General features: G+C 48.5%; 1 protein-coding gene across 2 annotated transcripts in view; it reads right to left on the bottom strand.

The window, feature by feature from the left end:
* The window catches only part of Ppargc1b (PPARG coactivator 1 beta), a 106,210-nt gene extending 83,396 nt beyond the window's left edge, over positions 1 to 22,814 (bottom strand). The window contains exon 1 of one of the 2 annotated variants that reach the window (XM_060377210.1): positions 22,453 to 22,814. In XM_060377210.1, coding sequence (XP_060233193.1) covers positions 22,453 to 22,530 — 78 coding nt within the window. In that variant the 5' untranslated portion in view covers positions 22,531 to 22,814. The remainder of the gene's footprint in view (positions 1 to 22,452) is intronic. The other variant, XM_021633693.2, reaches the window with a different exon arrangement.
* Positions 22,815 to 25,646: the final 2,832 nt, after the last annotated feature.

Raw genomic sequence — 25,646 nt, 5'->3', positions numbered from 1 at the left:
TGTGTGTGCAGAACGACAGTTGTACAGAGATGTTAAAACCAGCCATGGTTTAATGTCAGGAACACCCAACAGAACTACTAAAGCTCTGGTCAAGCCAAAACATGAAGTCGATCTTTGCACACTAACATGAAAGGTTTTTCAAAAACTATTAAGTGGGGAAAAAAGCAAGTTACACAACAGTCTTCTTAGTTTGGTGCTGCTTGTGCCAAAGAGGTCGGGGGCGGGGAGGGGGGGAAGGGAGATGGAGGCAGGAAGTCAGGCCATCTACTGCTGCTGTCTGCTCATTTCTGGAAGGACATTATTAGAAATTGGTGAAAAATTGCGCTGGGGATACAAACACAATAGGAACACAGGATGGCTTCCGTTTAGAACTTTTATAATTTTTAAACCAAGGCCTTTATTAGATTGAACACACACACAGAGAAGTCCATTTGTTTCTTCCTCATGGAACCATGATGAATCATGAAATCTGTGTGGAAGTCAGCTCACCAGGCAGCTGGATGTTCCTGGGGGAGGGGGCCTGCTTCCCTTGACCCTCCCCAGTAGCTTCCCCTTGGGGCTGCTCCAGTTGCAGCCCGAATCACAAGATGGATGGATCAGTTAGCACTTCCAACAGCCTGGCTGAGTAATAGATTCTAAGGCAGGAAGCTTGGGCGTAAATGTCTTTCCTGCCAGTAAGGGTGTTTACCCTGCTCTGTACATATTAACAAATGCATACGTGGGCAAGGTGGACTAACACTGCTTGGGGGTGAGTAAAGCCTGGCAGGATGGTCCTGGGGACTACCTGGAGACAATGGATGTTCCTACCCAAGGCTGAGCTGCTCCTAGTCTATTAAAGCAGGAGACAGCGGCTCAGGCGGTCACATGGTAAACCGTGACTTTCCCTCTCAAGGTCATAGGCACAAGGTGGCCAATAAATGGAGCCTGTAAGGCAAGGCCAAGGTTGTGTGCCCAAGGAGGGAAGTTTGGCAAATGTGGAAGCCGACAACGGGGCTTCTATTTATGTGTGTATTTTTAAGCACTGCTTATAATGGGACATTTTCTTTTTCTTTCTTTTTTTTTTTTTTTTTGGCCTATTTTCATTCTCAATAAGTTAACAACTACCACCTTTATTTTTTGTTTTATGTATGTCAGTATGTATGTACGTGTGTGTATATGTAAGGATGTATGTGTGTGTAGGTATGTATTATGTATTTTCAAGGTTGGTGTACATATGTATTTTCAAGGCTGAGTCTTAGTAAATTATCTAAGCTGGCCTCTTGCCTCTATTTCCCATGAGCTGGGATTGATCAGGCATATCATCACAGCTTACATATCTATGACTTTTAACAAGAAAAAAAAATAGCTGCATGGTGGTGGCACACACCTTTATTCCAAGCACTCGGGAGGCAGAGGCAGGTGGATCTCTGTGAGTTAAAGGCCAGCCTATCTACAGAGTGAGTTCCAGGATGGCCAAGACTACACAAAGAAACCCTTTCTCAAAAATATTATATGTTAAAATATTACATATATATGCATATATATGTTTAGTGGGGAAGGGTGAAGCTTAGTAGTAGAAGGCTTGCTTCAAATGTACAATTTCTTACACACACTTATGCACACATACACACACGAAATCTTACATTAAAATGGGAGAGATAATCACCTGTTTATCGGACAGACATTTAAACACCAAGAATAGCTTCCTACTAAGGAGAAGAAACTGTGGGAATGAATGGTCATCCCCTCCTCATAACTTTTAAATACTGAAAACTTTTAAAATACTACTTTCAAAATGTGTTTAAATGTCAATTTAAAAATATATATATTATAGTTATTAAGCAAGATGATCAAAACACAAAATTTTAAGAGTCTAAATTTAATTTTAAAAGGAGTGCCATGGGGTGCAACACTGGGGAAGACTGAAGTAGGAGAATGAAGAACTAGAGAGGTCCAAGTGAGTCTAGGGAACATTGCATGACAACCCCTTAATAAATTAACTAATTAATGAATTAATTAAAGGAATCTAAGGGAAGAAATGACTTCTCCAAGAAATCTTGGAATCAATGATCAACTGCACAGCCCAATGAAACTAAAGCCTGAGTTTTTGCAATGTAATATTTTTTACAGTTTGAGATTTGTCACCTTTATCTCCTTTTTTACTTGACAAGATGGCTTAGCATTGACTTAGTTTATGAGATTCCAAACTTAACAGTCTCCTTTGGCATAGGCAAATCCAGTCTTCCAGGCTTAAGGTCCAAACCCACAAGGGCCCCCACTGTGCACACTTGGTCCTGTCTATCATTCCTTGGTCACTTAATCCACTGGCTTCACTATCTGATCCGGCAGCTGAAAAGGCTCAGAGGGAATTGGGTGACTCTGGTATTGAGTTGCCTACTGGCCACATGGTATGGTAACTATGGTCACTCTTTTTCCACTTGATGTGAGCTTTCTTTAAATAATTACAGACCTCATGTCAACAGCTGCAACTCTGTGTGAGAGACGCCATAGCCAGCATCCAAGAATGACCATCCAGAGACTCAGAGGCCACCCAGAGTCAAAGGTATTGACCCCAGGATATCCAGGAACTCTCCTGCATTACATCCGTTATTAAGATACTTTTTAGTTAAACTGGATCCCAAAGCTATAAGCAGTTTGTTTGCAGGTTAAAAAGAAAGAGTCAGATAGATAAAATAGTACACAGAGAGAGAGTCAGTCAGTAAAAGATTTTAATGATCTGTTCCTTTTTAAAAAATCTGACCCAAAGTTCCCAATTTCTTGCCACCCCCATTAATGACTTATCCAATGTTCCATAATTCCCTGGGGAGGTTGGAAACAGGGATTCTAGCTTGAAGTTCCTCCTCCGCCTTCTCCTTCTTCCAACCCACTTGCTTAAGGCACATGGTCCCATGACACATTTCTTCCAACTTACAGTTCAAAGAGAAGTCATCCCCTGTCGTCAGGGAGGCAGGGGGCAATCTGGGGAGTTAAGCACCTGCTTTACCCAGTGAGTGTGGGCATGGCACATGCGCCACCCACCTGACACAAGACTGTGCCCTAGCTCCATCTGTTTCCTTCTGTTCTGTCCAATATTTGGTGGTCCTGCTACAAGCAGTATTTGCCAGAGAAGAAAACCCCTCACAATTGATAATCCTAAACTCGTGGCTCTTAAAACAGTCCCATGCAAGGAAGATAATGAGATTTAAGCTGGTAGAAAAAAAGAGAAACTGGAGCACACATACGGCCCAAGAGGCGGCAAGATTGAGTCAAAGTTACACACAGCAGGGAAGGCTCGCTCCCTCCAGACTCAGCGTCCACATTCCCCCTACAACCATCTCTCAAGATTTGTTTTCCCCTTCCCTAACTCACAACTAGAGAGAAAACAAGTTGAGTTCCGCTTTGCTGGGGGAGGCTCTCCACTGCAACTGTTGCAAAATCACACAATAGGTGGATGTTGCAACTTCAAAGAGACTGGGAATCTTTCCTGAGAGGAGAATTGAACACAATCTGGGAACTCAGTCAACAAATCACAGACGAAAAACAAACAAACAAACCTGGCCCCTTTCAAAGAGTATACTTTCTCCTTAGGCAGATTTGGGGGTAGGAGTCAGGAGTCACAAACACCTGCCAAGTTCATGTACCCTGTCCTTACTGAGCAAGTCACTTCCTCAGGAGGGCCCTGGGTTCTCCTGTGCATGATGATGAAAACATCCACAAGAACGTGAATTCTAGATGCAAGATGGAATTTCACAGCAATATCTACTGCCCCTAACAGTAAAAGAGGGGTAATAATTATTACGGCAATAATCATCATCCTTGTTAAATTTATTGCAGGCCTATTTCACAAAGCAACTGCCTCCCCTGTCCATCAGGGACCTGGTAGATCTGGACCATGCGAGGTTACTGCTCTACTGAGCAAGCACTCCAGTCAGGTCTAAGATGAGAACTGTCCCCTAGCAAATCCCTGTGTGCTTCCTCCATCCCTAAGGCCTGAGGATGAGCTGTGCAGACCACAGAGGGTAACATTCATTCCACCGTGCCATGTGGCCCTGGGAAAACCGAGTCACCCAAAATCACCTTCCCTCGGGAAACTCCCCAAAGCCTCTCCAGACAAAAGAAGCCTGTAGCTAGTTGTTCTTGATGGACATCTTGCCATCCCTCCTCCCTGTAGTTCTTCCAGATACTTCTGATTCGGGCAGACATTGTGTTTATCCTGCCTGTTGGAAATTCTCACAGCCAGTCTCAGAGGGCTCAGAGTTTCCACTCATGCCTGCGACCCAGTCACTGGGCATGTATCTGCCACTGTGGTGCTGGCTGCTCCCTCCCTGAGAGGCTTCTCCCGCTATGTCAGCCAACTCTTTCTCCTTCCACAACCCTCTTTCCAAAGCTCCATGAGCCACCTTCCAAGGCCTTCTGTAGGCCTGTTTACAGAGCAAAGAGTGCAGCTTGCTCAAGTCTGGAACCCCAGCCTAGGGTCCACAAAAAGTGACTGCTAATGGACACAGAACAAGATACTAAATAATGGTCCACAGCTCCATAGCAGTTTTGTTGGTTTTCTTCACCAAGCTGTCATCAAACCAGCAAGTCACTGGCAAATGTCCTTGCCAAAGATAACACCCAAACACCATGCAAAACAATTCAGTTGAGATATATAATGTTACTACATCTCACAGATGAGGAAACTGAGACCCAGGCAGAATAAGCAATATGCCCCAAGTTACTGCTAAAAGGCAGATCCTAGACTCACCCTGATCAGGCCTGATCTTAATCAGTTCCAATCTGCCTGCTATGCTGGGTTCCTCCCCAGGAACCGGCTTATACTGCTTCTTTGCTAGTCTGGCTACCTGGTAACCACACTGTTAAAACTATCAACAGATCACCTTGGCACAAGGAGAGCTTTTTTCCCTGTGGACTCCTCTCTAGCTCTCCTTCACCTTCTGCTCCCAGGCTTCCAAGACCAGAGTGAGCATGGAACAGGCTTATATAGGGTCTACTCTGATTCTTAGGAAAGGAAACTCTAGCCCACAACCAACCTTACACACACACACACACACACACACACACACACACGTGGGCGCCCCAAGGAGGCAGAACCACAAGCTATAGGGGGCATTGCTACATTCCTGCTGAGGGGATAGGCCAGGAAGCATGAACCAGGAGGCCTCTCTTACAGCACTAGGACAAAGAGTAAGCCTTAAAGCAGGCTGAAAGCCCAAGGCTCTGCAGAGCAGGTACAGCGGCCACACCCATAGGATAGGGAGGTACTGCCTAACCCCAGGGAGAAAGTGGCCTGAGGTTACTAGGGCACTGGGGCATGGCTTCTAGAGCAGGGCTCTAGCCACGTTTGCCTACTGAGCCTGAGGGCTTAATCAACAAAGGAGCTATAATATCTCAGTGAGACCCTCACCCTAAGACCCAGGCCCTCCTACAGGTTGGTGGTGGGTGGGAAATGGGTTGAGGTATTTATTACTGGGCCTGCCAGGAAGATTGAATGAGCTCTGCAGAGGGAAGGGCCAGTGTAACTTGAGGGAATCATTCATTCAGTTTCCCTCGTTCATTAAAGAACTATTACAAACATGAAAAAGTACCCCCCCATCTTACCCAATACATAGAGATTAGCTCAAAATGAATCAAATTCCTCAAGGTAAAGCTTAAAAATTTTAAATGCATAGGAGAAAAAGACAGAGACAGAAGCTTTGTGACACTGAGTTTAGAGTAACCAAGGTGCCACAGGCAGAAAAGAAACTGACAAATTGCATCTCATGGATTTACTCCAATGGAGGAAAATAGAAGCCCCACGAAAAAAAAAGTAGAAAATATTTGCAAATTAAAGTTCTGACAAGGGATTAATTGTTTTGGTTCTGGTTTGAGACAGTCTCACTATGTAGACCAGGCTGACCTGGAACTCCCAGAGCCCACTGGGACTGAGTCATGCACGACCGTGGCCAGCTCAGGACTAATACTGTGAAAGCAGTCAAGCGCAAGCAATGGACTTCAAACAATCAGATGCAAACACGAGGCAAAGGAATGCAAAAGATTTACACTCATCACCCTAACACTTGGGAGGGAGAATCAGGAGAACCAAAAAGAGTTCTAGGTAAGCCTTGCCTATGGAGTGAGTTTGAATCTAGCCTGGGCTAGACCCTGCTTCTAAAACACAAATGAAGACTTGAATAGCTACTTCTGCAAAGAAGATATTCAAATAAGTACACAAAAGGGGCTGAGTCGGGAGGGAAATACAGTCAAAACTAAGGAGACACTGGCTAGAATGGCTACTATCAAAACCCCAGGAAACAGCCGGTGGGGCAGCGTGTGGAAAAACTGGAACCGTTGCTCACTCACTGACAGTGGGAATGGAAAATGGTGCAGCTGCTGTGAAAAGTGTGGCAGTTACTCAAAAATTAAAAATAGAATGGACACAGGATCCAGCAGTTCCATTTCTGTATATACCCAAAAGAACTGAAAGTGCATTCTCAAAGCAGCTATCTTTATAACCACGCTCATGTCTCCATCACTTATAACAGGCACAGCAGGGAAGGCAATCCAAAGATCTGTCGCCAAATGAATAGGGAAGCAAAATGTGGGCACATACATACAACGGAATATTATTCTGCTTTAAAAAGGACAACTTCTAGCAGGGGCCGGTGGTGCACACCTGTAATCCCATCACTCAGGAAGGCAGAGGCAGGTGGATTTCTGCCATGAGTTCAAGGCCAGTCTGGTCTACAAAGAGAGTCCAGGACAGCTGAACAAGGCTACATAGAAAAAAATCCTGTCTTAGAAAAAGAAAAAAAAAAAAAAAAAAAGGACATATTCTGACACATGTGGGTAAACTTTTGAGGGTGAGATATTGTACTAGTGAAACAATCAGTCCAACAAAAAGGACACATACTATCTGACCCCTGACCCACTTACAAGATGAACCTACAGTGACCAAATCCTAGAGACAGAAAATGATGAAATAGCAGTGAAGGACTGCTGTTGAGTGGGTACAAAGTTTCAGTTTTACAAGATGAAAAGAATTACAGAGATGGACAGACTGGCTACACAAAATAACAAATTCATTTAATGTCACTGAACTGGACACTGAACAAGTAGCTAAGATAGTAAAAGTTTTCTGTAGTTTGCTACAGTAAAAAGAAAGGAGGAGAAAGAGAAAGGAAAGAAAGAATGCTGGCTGAATGTGGGACAAGTATTAAGCTTTAGTCTAGGTCCAAGAGATGCCACAGGTACCGACCACTCTGACAACATTAGTTTTGTTAGACCCTCAGTGCCCAAAGGGGAAACAGGCAAGCTAGAAGGTGCACACCGTAGCTCAGTGTTTTAAGGATCCAAGTTGTATTCCAGCACCCACATGGTGACAACCACCTTGTAACTTCGGTTCCAGAGGATCCCAGACCCTCTTCTGGACTCTGTGGGCGCCAGGCACATAAGTGGTATACAGAGAAGCAACGCACCCATATACATAAAAGAATAAAACTTTGTTTAAAAAAGGAAACATGTCAATAAGCCGGTGTCCCCAAGTGCCACATGCCTTGAAAAGACCAGGTCCTGAGGTAGACAATAGGAAGGAAAGTAGAGTCTGAGACAGCCTGTCTGAGAACGTACCTAGGGGAAGAGAGACTTCAGGGAAGAACATTCAGGCAGAGGGGACAGCAGGCACAAAGGCCCCACTTCAGCTCAGTCCTAACTGGGGCTCCATCATGCCCATGGGCAAAGGCAGTACACAAGGGCTGAGAAGACAGTGCACTAGGCACCAGATGTGAACTCTGGTCCCTTGCTCCCCTAAACTTCTGTATGGCTGGGACCATGACAGCACTCTCTAATCTTTAAGGGTCTTGACAATCAAAGGAACCACAGGCAGAGGGTCTGCAGACAGCATGCATCCCCTCTGGCTTCCTCCTTTCCAGCCCACTCACCTCTTAAAATAATCTTACCATCCATGAGTCGCCCCACATGTGAGTGTGTGGTTGACAATGGAGGAGAGCAGATATGGGGTAAAGATGTGGGGTATTTGGAGGATTGAGTTTTTAATATTTATTTATTTTATGTATACGGGTACTTTGCATGTACATCTGCACACCAGAAGATGGTATCAGACAGTTGTGAGCTGTCATGTGGGTGCTGGGAATTGAACTCAGGACCTTTGGAAGAGCAATAAGTGCTCTTAAAGACTGAACCATCTCTCCAGCCCTATTTTTTTAAAAGATTTATTTTTATGTGTGTATTTTACCTACATGTATGTATGAACCCTGTTCACGTCCGCTGCCTGTGGTGGTCAGAAGTGTGTTTCAGATTCCCTGGAACTGGAATTATAAATAGTTATGTGCCACCATGTAAGTGCTGGAAAGTAAACCCAGGTCCTCTGAAAGAGCAGGCAGTGCTCTTAAACCGCTGAGCCACGTCTCCAAGCACAAAAAGGTGGTATTTGAGTGGGCTTAACTGCAGCATTGTGTCCAGCTCTCCTCTGGCACCCACCCTCCATTTTCCCATCCATAAAATGGTATGGGTGTGAAAAGCAAGAAGTCCGGCTACCTAGGGAAGCCAATCTGCTTAAGCCAGGCTGGACAATGGGTCCTCCGTTTATACCTAGTCATTTGTAAATGAGGTACTAGATACCCAGTGCTCCAAACAGGAGGGAAGACAGAGTAAAGAGGACACCCACAGAGTTAGTGTCAGACACTCTACAAATGGTATCTGACTTTTTAAGATCAAAGTAAGGATATCATCAGAGGTAGCTTTTTAAGACATAGGAGAAAAGGGGGCTAGATATAGAGAAATATAAGCAAGCAAAAAAAAAAAAAGAGACACAGAAACTTGACACACACAGAAACCTGTGTACACAACGGGCCAGTGTATAATTAGAATATTTTCACTGCATAGCTGGTTTTGATATGCATGCAAGGCTGACAGCCACTGATGAGCTCCTGAGCTTGTAAGGTAAATCCCATCTCTTATGTGGGAGCTTGCTAACTAGAGCACAGAGTTGCCATCTAACTCTTAGGTCAGACAGCTAAAAGTCCCAGAGCTAATACTAACCCAGGTCCATGAGGCCCTAAGCTTACACCATGACTTGAGGGCGGTTAGTGATGCCTATCACCCAGCCTATGTTCTCTGCTCTTATCCCCAGAAGCCTCGGAAAGCTGAGAGACAATACCTCATTTTTGGACTGTGTTAATTCTCAAAGAAAGGTTTATAACTGATCTAGCATCTTATCTATCTGGGCAAAGAACAAGTGATGTGTTCAAAAGAAAAGTTATAAGAAGCCTAAAACTTTTGACTAGTTTGGATAGACTTTACCCCTACCCCTACCCCACCCCACACCAACAAGGTTTCACCTTGGCTGTCCTGGAACTCACTCCAAAGACTGGGTTGGCTTCCAAATCACAGAGATCCACCTGTCTCGGCCACCACTACCCAGCTAGACTTCCTATTTTCAAAGGCATTATCAAATTGCTCTATACACAGCTTTGCTTCTCTGACAGAATACACCTTTCTTTAGAGGTACAAGGAGTATAGAAAGTAGACGGGCTCATAGAGGCCTGACCTGGCCTCAAACTTACTGGGCTATCCAGAGAATAGGGACACTTCCCTGAGTCATGAGGGACAGAGGGTTCCCAGGGCTTGTCCCCAGGTGGACCACAGCCGTTCCTTCTAACTGGAAGAATTCCTACCAGGGGCTTAACATTCCATAGGGGCATGCCCTACGAATTTGTGTTCTGATAGAGTTTCAGAGGCTCCAGAAGGAGCTTGCCTTTGAGTCCACTGTGTGCAAGGCCTATCTTCGGTGACGAGGGCATTGTCCCCTTGCAGGGGCTACTGCAGCATCTCTGTGGGTCTCACCCATTTATCACAGCTCAGCTCTAAGCACAAAGGCTGTAGCTGGCGGAGGCCACCTTTTTGCATTTAACAAGGCTGAAGGCAAGATCAAGAGTAGGGACAGGCTGGCAAGTCTCCTTCTGTCTGTTCTCTTGACCCTACCACTGCCTACTCAGATGCCTCTAGCCACCCCATTCTAATGCTTTCTGTGCCCAGTTGGATTAGCCATACTGCAGTTGCCAGGGTCAAGTGCCTTGAAGCAGACACACCTAGTTTCCTAGCCCAGACCTGCCAACCTGTGCCAGAATCAGGTGATCTGAGGAAAGTAGCTGCAATCCCCTATGTCCCATTCTCAGGCATTAGGGTACCAACCTCACTGGCTGCTGGAGGATTAACAAGATAATTCCCCTGAAGGTCCTAGCTTCAGCTCCTGCATATAAAACAGTCTAAGTGGTTACTATTTTATGATTACCATTAATAATGATAATGGTGATAGTGAACCCCTTTCATGACTCTTAAGGCCTACCCAACCAAACTTTTCACGAGGATTAGACAGTCAAAGCTTTCCTAGTTAGTCAGTCCCCTTGTGTGGAATGTTTGAGGGTGGAGGGTGGGGGTCCGGTGTAGCTCAGTGTTAGTGTCTACTTAGCAAGCTTGAGGCCCTCAATTCCATCCCTAGCCCAAAAGCACACAACAAAACAAAAGCTCCTCAGGATGACAAAATACAATGTAAAACCAAGGAATGTAAGTGTACGAGCTAGGAGGGTCACAGCAGAAAGGGTACTGTTGAGTGAGGGGTTAGAGCGGGTAGTGTCTGAGCTGGGTGCTAAAGAATGTAGGTGGAGGTGAGGGCAGTAAAGGGACCAGACCCCTCATGGGAGTATCTCAGAAACAACCAGGAAAGGGGAATTCTAGAACAACACCAGGACAAGAGAATTCCCAGGGCAAGAAAATTCATAAGGCAACTCCAGGACAGCCTCAGTCCATCTGGCTGTGAAAAGGGTCTTGGTAGAGAGTGTTTCATGGAGTTTCTCTGAACTTCAATGATTGTGCAAGGGTAGAATTCAGCACAGGGCCAAGCAATCCCTTGGTAGGGTTAAACAGTAGTTGTTACTTGTCCTCTTCCTCCTTGTTATTGCTTAAGAATAGATAGGGTTGAAGATGAGGCCAGTCTAGAAGCATCAAATGCCAGAGATCACATTCCAAATACCATGTTTTTCTGCAGATCACGGCAGGTCACACATGCAGTAGCTCCTTGACAGGTGAAGACATTAGATGGGCATGTGAGACCTTGAAGGTCACATCCAGAACTCTGTTTCTCCAGATCACGCAGGGTAGACTTCAGGGATTTTGACCGTAAGATGCTGGCCTGAGAGCATCATCAGTATGAAGTCTGGGCCACCTTCAGGGCCAAGGAGCTATAACAGAGTACTTCTCAATGTTCTGGGTACCACATTTCCCCACAAGGATCCTGAGACCAGAAATAAAGGCTCGAGCAGCCACGTTGCCAAGGCTGTTTGCCATGGCAACATCAGGGAGGGACTCGTGGGCCGGCTGCTGCAACTGCTCAGGGCCTGGTTTCTAACGTCTCCTCTCTCCCTCTGCTAAATGACTATGTTCTGCCAGGCAATCACAAGGAAAAAAAAATATGGCTGCAGAGCTGTCGGGGAGCATCCATCTCAGCCAGGCAGGGCTTGCCCGGCTAAATGTCCAGAGTGGGTCCCAGAAAGTGGAGTCCCTGCCATGCAGAGCCAGCCAGCCAGGCAAGAAGACAGCAGTCCAGGGTTCCATCCTGTCCCTGCTGTGTGACCTGGGGGCATCTCATCTGTTCTTAGATTGTTTCCTCACTTTGAGGTTAAAACAAAACCAAAAAAAAAAAAAAAAAACCAAAGAAAAAAAAATTAATCACAGTGATTCCTAAGGCACTCGGAACTCCCCTAAAAACTCAAGATGGCATTTGTATAATTCACATTTCCATCACTGCTGTTGCCATCACTGATGTGACGATCATTTATCAAGCACTTACTATGTCAGTGAGGCAAGCCTTCTGTGTCCTCTGCAGTTGTCATATTTTCCCAAGAAGGCCATACAATTATCCCCTGATCCACATCTGAGGCAATGAGGCTGAGAGAGACCAAACACTTGCTTGAGGTCACAAAGCTAAAAAGTGGGAAAGCCCCGATTTAAAATGTAGGCAGCTAAACTCCAGAGCCTGGAGTTCTGAGCCACTATCACATATTCCTTCATTCATCTCTCTTCAAATGGCATCCAACTGGATTTGGTTTTCTAAGAGCCAGCATGGCAACAGTTGCTAAGGCACAATGGGACACTCCTTTAGATTTAGTACAGGAGAAGAAAAACAATTGTTTTGATAAAGGGACCTCAGCTGAAGCAGGATCAAAAACCTAGAGTTCAGGAGAGGAGGAAAAAAACAAAACAAAACAAAACAAAAAAACCACTAGGGTCTGTACTCTATCTGCCTCTTCATACAGAAGGCTATATACCAAATATGCCTGCACACCTCATAGGCACTGCCTTGGGCCATTTGCACTAAGATCTTAAAGTGCATGACAATATGCTACTATCATCCCCATTTTGTAGATGAAAATTCTGAGACACAAACAAATCCTTTGCCAAGGCCATATAGGGCCTACTACTGTCCACAGAGCCCAGTCCCAGAACTCTAAGCCATTCACTTCTGGATCAATCAGGGCAAAGGTTTATTGCCCTCTTTTAAACATTGTACCAATGGCGGGGCTGTGCAGCTAACTAGCCAGTGATTTTACCTTCCCTCTAGATCAGCCGGAAACTCTGTGTCCTAAGAAAGAGCAGACTAGGGTCCCAGGAGCCCAGCGGCCACCCAAAGTCTGTCGAGCAGAACTCAAGGCAGGGCCCATCTCTGGGAGTTGTGCTGCTGACCTCAACACCTCTTCCTGCTCTCTCTATCTCCCTCACTAGAGGGACCCAGTATCTAGTGAGGGGATCTGTGTTGGTTAACTACAAACAGTGCACGTGTGTGGTCTTGAGGATTTAAGAATGTGAGAACAGGAAGAAAATCCCAGTCCAGGGACCAACAGGTACCCAAAGCCCAGCAGTCCAAGTGTTAGTATTTCTAAGAAAACTTCCTGCCCTCCCTCTGAGCCAAGATACATACCCCCAAGTCCTAGAGCTAGTCAAGACCCAGCTGGAGAGGAAGAGTCTGAACCTCTAGGTACCTCAGGCCCCCTCTTCTGTGAAAGACAGCCTGGGTATAATGTTCTCTTAGGGCCCTCACAAAGCCTGGAGAAAAGGAAGCTGCTCAAAGGTCAAATTCTAGGCCAGCTGTGAAACTGTAATTGACCCAACCTCTCTGTGCCTCGGTTTCATAAAATTCACAAAATGGTGAATACACAACCAACCTCCAGCATCACTACAGGAAGCCCATCCACAGTCAGGACCATCTGCTCACAGACACTGAACCGCTCAAACGGAAGATGTGGTGTGCAGGCTATGCCATGATCCCCCGGTATTGCTGATAATATAGCAAGTGTGTGCTGAGGGCCTGGGGAGCCCACTAAACACTTTACAGGCACTGCCTCAGCTAGTCATCATCATGGGTAGCCAACCTGGTGACCTGTGAGGAAAGCGTTTCTTTCCCACCCTCCCAGAGCCTTCAGTGAAGATGCAAGGAGGAAAGCGTGTCCAGACACCACGGCAGGAGGCAAACTCTGCCTGAATGGACAAGATTCCAAATGGCTTCCCAAAGAGGACAGGCTCCCAGGCAGGGGCTCAAAGCTCAGGTTGGCTGTAAAGATATTCGGATGAGAGCAAGGGCAGAGGACTTTCTCAGGAACTTTAAGACACAGTGAAAACCAATGGGTGCCCTGTTCCCAGGAAAGCATCTTCAGTTGTGGGAGCACTAACCTTTGCTATGCATTGGGAGTGACTATCCTCTTAGGAGAAAATGGTAACTGAAACAGACAAAGCTCCACCCTCATAGTGCTGAGTATCCAGGAACACTTTCCTAAGGGGCATTGCCTGTGGCCCCTATAAGGGGTTTAGCACTGGTCCGTCTGACAAGCAGGTGCCATGAACCCATTCTGCCCTTTGATTTGCATCTACCCTTTATAAAATTGGAAACTGTCTGATGAGGATCTCTATGGTGAGGGCATTATGTCAGTAGGAGTTATTTTATTGCTATGTTCCTTTAACAGAAGAATAGTAGTATGTCCCCCCCACCCAAGGCCTATGAACTATCTAGACTCGGGTTCTTGTACACTTTGGCAGTGTCCAGTAGGCATTCTGTCTCAATCCAATCAATAAGTTACTTGTTACTCCCAAGGCATCTGTGCCACTGTCACACCAGTATATCTTTCAGGCAGGTTGTTGTCATAAGTTGCAGGGTTTGAGGCTGCATGGTATTTTATAACTCCAGTGCTGTGCAGAGTATACATTCCAGCACTATGAATGCTGGTCAGTAGTACTGAAGCTTCTAGTTGGGCACCAGATCAGCTTCTCTATATTCAATGACATAAGTGAATTAACACAGAAAGCCACAACGGGACGATGTGCAGAGTACGAGAAACTTTAAAGCACTCAGTCATAAATGGGATGTTTTCACCAAACCCCTCCCCACTTCAAGGCTCAGGGATCTATGTGGAAAAGGAGATAGATAGAAAGATTGTTAAGAGCCAGAAGTGATGGATGACTCCAAGGAAACTCTCTTCCTGATACAACAGGACTGATGCACACATGAACTCACAGAGACTGTGGCAGCGTGCACAGGACCTATACAGGCTCAAGCCAGATGGGGGGTTCTATCTCCCACGCCTAAACAAGAAGCTATTTGCAATTGATACCTGGTAAAGGGAAAACCAGTTCTCTCCAACGGAGTATCACTGAGTATATCAACCTCACTCCAGGACAGGACCCATGCCCAGGAGTAGTTGGCCAGGATAAAATAAATTCTATTTTGTTTTCTGCATATGTGGGCTTTTGTCTTATTTTTGTTTTGATTTGACATTTTTGTCTAGTTGGCCTTTGTTTTGATTTTTATTGGGGGAACTTTTTTGAGAGAAAGTTAGAAAGAACAAAAGTGGGCAGGAAGGGAGGGAGAGGTGATCTAGGAAGAATTAGGAAGGGAGAAAAATGTGATCAAAATACATTGTATGAAAAATAAATATAAAAAGTAGAAGTTTATGTCACGGTGACTCGCAGGGTAGACAAACCACAGATCAGGATGCAAACCCAGTGGCGATAACTCCAGAGTTCTGCAGGCCCAGCACACTGTAAAGCAGGGCTGGAGCCATTAGGTGTAGAGGTGGGAGAGTCCATGCACAGGAGAGAGGAGCTGGCTCTGGCAGGTAAATAGAAATAGTGGAACAGAGATGAGGACACAGCAAAGGACAGCACGAACCCAGGTCCCACGAGGAGATTTCATAGCGTATTCTGGAGTGAGCCTCAGAATATACTGTTATCCCCAATTTTAGATATGAACCAACTACATTTGGAGAGAGGTAAGACATGTGTTCAAGGTCATGGTGCTTGTTAAGTCCTGACTTAAAACTTGGGAAAGCACAATTCGGGAGAAATCTCGGGGCCTATGTTCTAACCTCAAGCTCTTGATGCCCTTGTACATCAGATATTCAAACTTGGGGGTTAATTTAAAAGTGGTAGGGGCACAGAGACCGCACCACCAACCACAGAGCATGCGTGGGCTGGACCTAGAAGCCCTACACATATGTGGTAGACGTGCAGCTTGGTCTTCATGCGGGTCCCTTAACCATGCAAGTGGGGGCTGTCTCTTGACGCTGTTGCCTGCCTTTGGATCCCTTTCCCCTAGCTGGGCTGCCTGTCTGGCCTCAGTGAGAGAGGATGTGCCTAGTCCTATTGTGACTTGATGTGCCAGGGCATGTTGATACCCTGGAGGTGGTGGTGGTGGGGCATCCCATTCTCTGAAGAGAAGGGGACAGGGGGTGGTGAAGTGTGAGGGTGGGGCTATGAGGAGAGAGGGTTGAGCCAATCAAACTACGAAGAGACATGAAGAAATCTTAAAATCACATTACTACCTGAAAGAAACCCTTTCACACCTACACACTACATGATTGCAGCTACATGAAACTTTGAAAAAGGCAAACCTATGAACACAGTAAAAATTACCAGTGGTTAGCAACAAGGAGAGCATAGGAAAGGAAAGACAGTGCAGAGAGGTCTTAGAATGTGGGAAAGACTGTTCATGCAATGCTGTAGTGTACTGGGGATACATACTTGTCCCAGTCCACAGAACGTGCAAATCTAGGAATGAGCCCTGATGTGAACAGGGGGGCTCTGTACAATGCTGGTGTGTGTGTGTGTGTGTGTGTGTGTGTGTGTGTGTGTGTGTGGTGGGTGGGTAGGGTTCGTCAGCTGTTATAGTCAATCTCTTGTGAGGACACTGATAACTAGGGAGGCTGTCTGTACCTTCCTCTCAATGTTGTGACCAAGACCACGGGCAAATGAGAGAAGGCAGTGTCTACTGTGACAAAAACTGGTAGCAGCTATGAGAATCTAGCTGTGGATGAGACAAGGACCTAGGCCAGAAGTAGGAAAGAGAACAGAAAGGTCAACCTAGTGCAAAGGATTTCACATCTCAGAGGTGTCCACAGGATGGATGTGAGCTGCTCCTCTGCAACTGGGTATGAGTATTCTCAGCACCTTCACAAGGTTCAAATGATGCTTCTCTTTTCTTTTAACATAAGAATGAATGCAAGCCAAACTGGTGGCACAGGCCTATAATCCTGGCTACTCCAGAGGCTGAGGCAGGGGGAATCACAAATTCTAGGATGGCTTGTGCAATTTAATGAGACCCCTAAAGCCACAGGAATACTTTAGATTCTGTCTTCTCTCAGTGTGCCATCATTTGTTTAAGGTGCCAGAGAAGCAACCATGAGCACAAATAGAGAGCAGCCTGTCTTTAAGAAGTGTTAAGAGTCAGGTTGTGTGGGTACCACTATCCCACCAATTCACTTACTCCGAGGCAGTGTAAATGGAGTAGCAAGTCTGAGTTTTTAGAGACCATGAAATCTTTAAATCTGTAAAACAGTACCTGGATTGTACAGATTCCTGTGAGGAGGAAGAAATGTAATAGTGCCAACAGAGGGCTCAGTGAAGAACATGTGACCTCGAGGATGCTCTATAAATGCCGCTGCTTGGGAAGGGAAGGCAGCTGTTCAAACTGCAATGCTCTTGTCATGACCTCACTTCCAAGCCCGGGGCCCCATCTGCAGGGCCGCTTCTGACTCAAGCCAGTGTTCCTTCTAAATGAGAGGGAAGAAAAAGGGTGAGTCATATCACAGCAAAGCAGAGTTCCTGGCTGACCCGCACCAGTTGCGGAGAGGAGGCCACAGGGTCAGGGGGAGACAGGAGCCCCCAGGGGCCCAACCCAACTGCTAGGCTGTTACCTTTTCCTGGGTTTCATGACCAAGCCCATCACCAGCATCAGCCAGAGAGGCCAGAGAAAGTGGAGCTCAGGCCTGTGGGAAGAAGTTACCCTGTCCCCAGCCTCGGGCAGGCCATAGGTGGGCCCGCACACCTGTACTCAGCTGCAACTCTGACTTGGACAGCAGCTGGCCCTAGCTTCCAGGGCAATGGAGGCAGCAGTACCCCAGACTTATCAAGCAGCACCAGGACTTCAACTCATCTCTCCAGTTTTTCATGTGCCCAGGGCCCCTTCTGTGAGCTCAGTTCCAGCCTAACGGTGATGAGGAGACAAAGATCCGACTGCAAAATGGGACAAGTTCACAACCAGGGTACTATATGGAACCAGCGGCAAGTGGTTCCCTGTGGGAAGGGCTTGAGCGTGGGGGGCAGACAGAGGAAACCCTGAGTGAGAGAAGTCCTGAGTGAATGTACATTGTTGGCATGGGCATAACCTCAGACCCAAATAAAAACAGCAAACAGCCCTACCTCCCCCGACCCCAACCCCCAACCAGAGGGGGCAAAGCAAAGCCTTCCTGGGGATTCGAGTGTGAATACTGACAAGTATAGAAAATGTCCATCATAGTCCCCTCCCACCCCCGATATTTACATTCTGGAGACTGTTCCCCTACAGAGATGGCTCCTACCAAAGTTAGCTAAACCTGACTCCATGATACAACAGTACACCATAAACCCTGCCTCCTCATCTACCCCGCCTTCTTGATCCAGCTGTATGCAATAACTCCACCTCACCGTTCAACGGTATGCAATACATGCTCTGAACATCTCAGGGTTTCTCCATCTAAGAGCACAGTACACTGATCCCAGTTGTTTCTGTGTCTCCATGTGTCTGTCTTTTTTTTCTATTCCTGCCCTAGTCATGTCAAGTCCCTGGTGCCATGCAAGAGGGCAACCATTGAACATTAAAGAAATGCACACATTAACAACAAGGGTTAACAAAGTGTATTGTTGACTGAACTGGCAAAAATGAAAATATCATGAATGACTGGGGTAGGGCCAGTCAGGCATTTCCATACAATGCTGATGGGTGTATAAATGAATATAATCTCTCTAGAATTAGTTAGTTATATTTTTACCAAATGTCTGCATGGTTCCTTTGATTCAGCAATTTCACTTCTAGGGATTTAAATGAAGGAAAGAACACACATACACAAATGTATTCGTTTCAGCATTGCTTACAATAGGATAAATGAAAACAACCGAATAACAACAAAGGGTTGATGGATACATGTTGGCTCAGCCCTCCATGAAATACTATACAACCACTAAGATGTTAGGCACAATCTTTATTGATGAGGAAAGATGTTCACAGCATATTGTGAGGAGGAGAAAAAAAGGCAAGTTACAAAACAGTGTGCTTGCAAGTTACAAATTAGTATAACAGAATAACTCCATTTTTCTTTTCTTTTTTTCAAGTAAGTGATCTATATGAACAGGAAAGAAAAACATCTAAAAACACGTGACTTCAGAGCAGCTGTCTTTGAATAATATTACTATTTCTGGACCGGTGAGATGGCTCAGCAGATAAAGGCTGATGAGCTGAGCTCAACCTCCAAGCCCCACTTCATGGAAAAGAACAAACTTCAGCAAGTTGTCCTCTGACCTCCACACACAAACTATAGCACACACATGCAAACACACATACAAAATTAGTTTGAATAATTTAAAAAATATTAAATGTGTCTCCCTTTTCACGATGCTTGGCAGTGTTTTCTAACAGTGTTAAAAAATTATTCTTAAATAAGGGTTGGCCTAGGTGATTTATAATGTCCTGGTCATCTGACACTACAACTGTTACTCCAAGCTCTCAAGTGATTTCAAATAACTCCTTTATTTACTGGGCTTTCCATGTGGCCCTTGGAGTCAAGGCTTTTGCTAGCAGCTGTAGCCCTGTACATTCCTCTCTCCCATACTCACTGCCCAGCTGTCTCCCCTGTCAGCCCAGGAGCTTCTGTTTGGCAAGGCTCAGCTGTACCCCTATTTGTAATCCATGGACCTCGTCAAGAGCTGGGCAAAGGAGCATTGCTCAGCATGCTGACAGGTGCCATGTGGGCACAAAGAGATAAAAGGCTCAACTTAGATCCTACTGGATAGACTCAAACACATAAAGTACTTGGCTTTATCACTGACTATGAAAGTCAGAAAAGAGAGCAGGGCAAGCTGACAGGAAGGCCTAGCAAGGGAGAAAGCCATGCGGGATGGTGGGCAAGGGGTACAGCCTGAGCAAGGGTGAAACCAGCACAGAGTTCTTCAGAACATATTCTTCAAACGTTTCCAAGAAGCTTCCACAATCCTGGTTCTGATAAATGTCTACCATGGCCCAAATGGATAACCGTTAAGTCTCTCAAACAGTTCTCTAATCTATGCCTGGGTTAGTCACCAGAGACAACAAAAAGTCTTTTTGGGACATCGACTATCCACTTTCCCCAACCCTCCTAAGGGGAGAGCTGGGGGAGGGGAGGGTCTGGGAAGGGCTGTGGGAACGGGGAAGCAGGACAACCAGACAGCTCACATGCAAACACGGCTCACCCCACCAGCAGGCCTCTGGCTTCTCCGTCAGTAGCACCACCGGCCCCATTGCACAGATGGAGGAACCCGGCTGGAGAGTTAAAATGGCTTGCTCCAAGATCACCCAGCCAGAGAGCGGGGAAGGCGACTCCACTCAGGCCTTCTGACTCCAAGTCCAGTGCTATTTCGAGGTAACACACAGGACCTGGAGTCAGGAGCCCTGGGTGGCTCTGTCACCCCCTGGCTGAGTGGTCGTGGACAAGCAGCTCACCCCTCACAGCCTCTTCCCCAACTGTAAAATGAGGCGGCGGGCTGCCCCGCCCATTCCCGCTCTGCTCTGAGCCTTCTAGGGGCGGCTGCAAAGCTCCTGGTATCAATTACATTTCCCAAGTTGGCCCGGCAAAAGATCACCCGGAGATCTTCCGCCTGTCACATGATTAACTTAAAGTTGGGCGGAGGCGGGGGGGGGGGGGCGGAAACAAACGTCCCAAATTAACTTTCACTGCACTGCCTCTGCTTACACCTGATCACCCAATTTTCTAGTTTCCTTGGACTAAGCAGCCCTACTGAGTAGGATAGGCTGGCGGCTAAAAGGGCAAACAATTAATTACCGGTGAGCCAAACATCAAAGGTAAAAAGACCAGGGTCCTGTCCAGGGCGGACAGCCCTGGTATGGATGAAGGCGTCTCCCTGGCTATTTTGGGCCTCTTCTGCTAGGTTCTTAAGTGTAGAGATAAAGACATGACTCCAGGCAATAGCGATCTGGGGTGCGGGTCTTCATGGGGGATACCATACCCCCCCCACACACACACACGCACACGCACACACCTCTAGTCCTGGTCCCATGCTATCCATTCCCAGGGTGCTGAGCTAGGGCCGGACTCCGGCAGACACAAACACCAGGCGTGTGACCGTGCCCAGCGACGCTTGCCGGGAGCTCCACCGCAGTTTCGTCAGAGGTAAAGGTACGCGCCCGGCGCGCGCGGCGTGCGCACACGCGCAGGACACAGACACAGACACACACACACACACACACACACAACCCACTCATTAACACCCCCTCCCGACCTGAAGGAACGCGATCACTTGACACTGTCCCCTTTGGGCCTCTGCTGGGAACCCACCCGAGCGCGCCAGTCACACAGCACGCGGCCCCGCAGCTCCCGGACGCCGCGGCGTTTGCGAGAAAGCTGTCGCCCGCCGTCCGCCGCGAGTGGCGGGCTTCCTCTCCGTGACAGCCCGGCTACACGACGCCAGCCTCGAGTAGCCAGCGGGAGCCTCTTCCCCTAGCCGAACGTCTCGGCGGCTGCGTCCCCCCTTCAAGTTGCGTCTCACCGCAAGGAGTCGGCTTGCAAGCCTCTCCCCGCCCACCCGGTCCCATGACAGCTGCTACCGCCCAGCGACTGGTAGATTCTAACCAGAAGCAAAGTTTCCCCTCTCTCCTCCCACCTCCCACCCCCCAGCCTCCGCCTTCCCCTCCCTCTCAGTGTTATGCAAAACCGGCCGGCACAAACGCTTCCACACCAGGTACTCAGGCCGTCCCCGCCGAATCCCGCGGGTTTCCGCCTGGCAGCCCCGCTCGGTGCCCAGGCGTGTCCCCGCCTTCGGGGTCTCCTCCCAGGCTCCACCGCATCTCTAGCCTCTCGGGGACACGCAGCCAGGAGGAGCCGGGAGCAAAAGCCCTAACTCCGGAGCCAAACTTTAGACTTGCAACAGGCAGGGGCCGGGGGGGGCGGAGGGGACGCAGGAGGAGGTGGGGGCGCGCACGGCGCATACACACATTCCCCCCTCCCTGCGACTGCTTGTCCCAGCAGCAAGCCTCGTTTTAGTCTCCGAGCCAGCAGCTTCCTCGTCCTCCCTCCCTAACACCAGAGCACACTCCTGTCATGCGCTCGCAGCCCGTGAGGCTTCCAGTCTCAACCAGAGCCCGGGACGCCGCCTCACCTTCCCATCCCCCTGCATCGTGGAGCGCGCACCGGGGCCGCGCGCCGCAGGGGGACCCAGGCGCCCTCCCCACCAGATAGCCCTTCCGCCCGGATCCTGTCTCGCTCTCGCCTGGAGGGTCTCCTCCGGAGAGTGAAAGCTGGAAGACGCTATCTCCGCCCGCCTGTCCACGTGCCCCGCCGACCCCCCTAATCCCCCTAGCCGGCAACTGACAGGAAACTCTGCGCTGCAGGAGCAGGTGGGGGGCTGCGGGAAAACCAGCAGCAGCGCTCGGGGTGTCCGAAGCTGGAGAACCGGGGGGCTCCAAGGTTGCCGGCCGCCTCCCTTACCCCTGCCACAAGTGCACGTGAAAGTACGGCGGCAAGTGCCGGGCGCCGAGAACGCGCCTACAGCACCCAGAGCCAGCCTTAGGGGTCCCCCGACCCCGGCTGGACTCTACCTGCCCAAGGAATCGCGGCGCCCCTCAACTTTGCCGGTAGGGGACCGGCAGACTCCAGGTGGCCCTGGCCAGCCCTTCCCGGGTGGCTGTGTCCCCCCAATGCTACAGCATGCGCCGGCGACCTGCAGCTCACTACGCCTGTAACGGAGCGCAGCGCAAGGCACGTGGAAGGGGGGGGCTCTGCAGCCTGAACCCCCCGATCGCCCCGGTGCGCCCACCGCTGCGCTCATGCCTCCGCAGCGGCGGCTGCAGCCCCGCAGCTCTGCACCCCGGGGTCCCTAGCCTGCGCTCCTCCCAGTTGGCAGTACCTGCGTGTCAGAGAGATAGTTGAGAAAGAAGGACGAGAGCTCTTCATCCAGCAGCGCGCCGCAGTCGTTCCCCGCCATCTTCCAGCCGCGGCTGCAGCGTGCGGCGGAGTCAGCGCCGAGCCCGCCCGGGGGAGGGAGCGAGCTAGCGAGCGAGGAGGGAGGAGGCAGCCCGGCGGGCGGGTGGAGGGCGGAGCTCGGGCTCCGGGCTGCGGCAGGCGGGCTGGCTGCGGGGGCGGGGCCGCGCGAGCCTGGGGTCGCACCCCCCCCCCCCCCCTTTCCCCGCTCAGAGTCTGTCGCGGCGACCAGGTCTCGCAGCCCCCCGCAGGGGGGAAAAAAAACAAAAAGCACCGGCAGCCAGGTGGCGGTGTCCCGGCTACCAGCCTGGTGCCTGCGCAGCAATGCGGGCACCCCCTCCTTACTGCTAGAGCGAATCACGTTGCGTTAGCGCTGGGCGGGCCCTTGCCAGACAACCTGCTTCTACACAGCTGGGGAAACTGAGGCGCCAAGAGGCTTAGAACCGCGCTGGAGGCCGCAGTGCGCTTCAACAACCAAAGAGAAAGCTTCTGAGGCCTAAGTTCCCTCTCTGCCCAGACTGCAAGGCCAGAGAGGGAGGGAGACACGTGCAAGTCAATGGTGGAGAAATCAGAGAAGGCTCCTCAGCGAGAGTGGCATTCCTATGCTTTCTTTGAAGCATGTTTCTTACCCATTTCCTGTTAAGCCTAACCGTCTCTCTCCCCGAGGGCCACCCAGTAAGCTTCCTTGGGGAAAAAAAAAAAATCAATCATGTCTTTTACTGTAGCCCACAGTATCTAGAATTGGCTAGGCTTCTGTCAGCCTCCGGGGCCTATTGGCCATCTCCCTTTTCTTAGTAGGAAAAGGAACTGCTATGCCAATCAGCCATTCACCAAATAATGGCATATTTAGGGCATCCTTACCCATCAACCTCGTAAGTACCAACCCATTTGTTGCTCTCCTACCTCAAGCCTATGCAACCTTTCTCTTAGAAGTATCTCAGAGGCACTTGTACCTTCGCTTTCCATGAAGACTTGATCTCAGTCTGTCCTTGCTAGAGTCTAAGACGCAAGAAACCAGGCTTAAATCTTGCTTTGGCTATTTCTCCAGTTTACCAGAGGTATTTAATAACTAATGTGTTAATTGAAAAGGCTAGAGAATTTTAACCTCCTCCTCCTCCTCCTCCTCCTCCTCCTCCTCCTCCTCCTCCTCCTCCTCCTCCTCCTCCTCCTCCTCCTCCTCACCACCGCCACCACGGCCACCACGGCCACCACAGCCACCCCCCCACCCCCCCACTCTACAGATGAGGGAACCGAAGGTCGGCAGTGCACACCAGGAGAGTCCTGAACCAGAGCCAGGAAGCAAACCTCCTGACTTCAACCTTGAACCCTCATCACTTCCGTGCTCGCCAGGCAGGCATCTAGGTGTGTGCTAGGGAGGTGTGTGGGGGGGGTGGTGAATAAAGGCTGGGAGGCAGGAAGACCTGTTTATTGGGCACACCTGCCTCCCGCCCTGCTCCCACAGGGCACTGCTGACAAGAGCCGCCCCACCCCGTGGGCCAGCAGGCTCCTTCCAGCAAGAAAAGGAAACAGCCCCAGCACACCTGCTCAGACTTGAGCCACACAGCAACAGCTTCCTTCTTCTCCAGTCTGAGGTTCCCAGAACCGCAGGGTGTGATTTCACTGTTTGGGCTCAAAGCCAGCTCGCTTTTAAGGAACAGTGCTGCCAACAGAGAGAATGTACAGCTAGCTTCAGAGGAGTCCTGGGTTCTGGTCCAGCCCACACTGTCTCATGTTCCACTGCTGGGCAACTCAGTCAGTGTGACTGCCTGGGTTTGAACCCCAGCAGGTCATCTGCTCTCAGGGCTTCGTTTTCTCGTCTATACAAATGGGGATAATAAAATCACTTACTCATAGTGATGTTATGAAGATAAAGAGATAAAATATGTAAAGTGCTTGGCACAAGGCCTGACCTTAGGGGGAGCGCTAAGCTGGCTGAGGAGAAAACAGCTTGGTAGGCACTAGCCATTTTTACTTACCTTCCCTCCAGCACTTAAACTTTGTCCTGCTCCATTCAGGTCTGAACCTGGTGCCAACTTGCTAACTGTGTGCTACTAAAAGTAAACTGTGTGTTACCTAAAAGTAAAAGGAGAATTGGACATGATGAAGCATGCCTATAAGCCTAATGTTTGAAAAGTGGAGGCAGCAGGGTAGGAGTTCAAGGTCATCCTTGGCTAAATAAGGAATATGTGAGATACTGCCTCAAAAAATGATAGATAGATAAATGGATAGATAGATAGATAGATAGATAGATGGGTTGGGGAACATAATTCACTTGGTAGAGCATTTTACCCATCACACATAAAGTTCCGAGTTCCACAGAACAGAATAAAACTGGGAATTGTGGCATATATTATAATGCCAGCAGTGGGGAGATAGAGACAAAAGGATCAGATATTCAAGTTCATCTTTGGCTACACAGCAAGTTTGAGGCCAGCCTGGGCTACAGGAGATCCTGTCTTACAAACTCAAAACAACAACAAAAAGTAAAAGAATCGCTTGCTTATCCTCTCTGAGCCTCAAAATGGGGGCACCAATGTTATTCCACATAGGCTCCTGTAAGGGTCAAATGAAACTGTGTGTAAAATAAATGACTTGGCCCTGGTCCAGCAGGCAGGAAGTGCCCATCACCACCATTACCATCTTCATTATCACCAAGAATTTGAATGTTCTTAAGGCGGCTGCTGCTGCTGCTGGACCAACTCGGAGTCCTATGGGATGGTTTCCAGAACTGTCTGAATTCAGCCTGGCCTTTTGGTGTTGTTCCTTTTATAGTCCAAGGGATACACTGGATCCTTCCCCACCCCCAGCCCGCGGTCTCTGCCTATGGCCTTGCAGAGTGTCTGCACTGTTCAGTGCCTTGCTAGGGACTTGTTCAGAGGTTTTGTTTGTTCTCAAAACCCCAGTGGTGTTGTTGGAAATACTACCCATTGCCCAGCCTTAAGGGCTTTATCCTCTGATTAGGTTGCGGCTGGCAAGACATTTAGGGTAAACCCTCTCCTCCTGAGTTTAGCTTGCTTCATCAGAAGCAATAACTGTCACCCTCTTGCCTCCCTGCAGGAGTGTGGAGTTCTTCCTTGAGAAAGCCCTCAAGCGCACACTGAGCATTCATGCCAGTAAACC

The sequence above is a fragment of the Meriones unguiculatus genome, chromosome 2 (assembly GCF_030254825.1).
Source record: "Meriones unguiculatus strain TT.TT164.6M chromosome 2, Bangor_MerUng_6.1, whole genome shotgun sequence".
Lineage (NCBI taxonomy): Eukaryota > Metazoa > Chordata > Mammalia > Rodentia > Muridae > Meriones > Meriones unguiculatus.
Note: the sequence above shows the minus strand (reverse complement) of the source record. Positions and strands in the feature narration are given on the sequence as shown.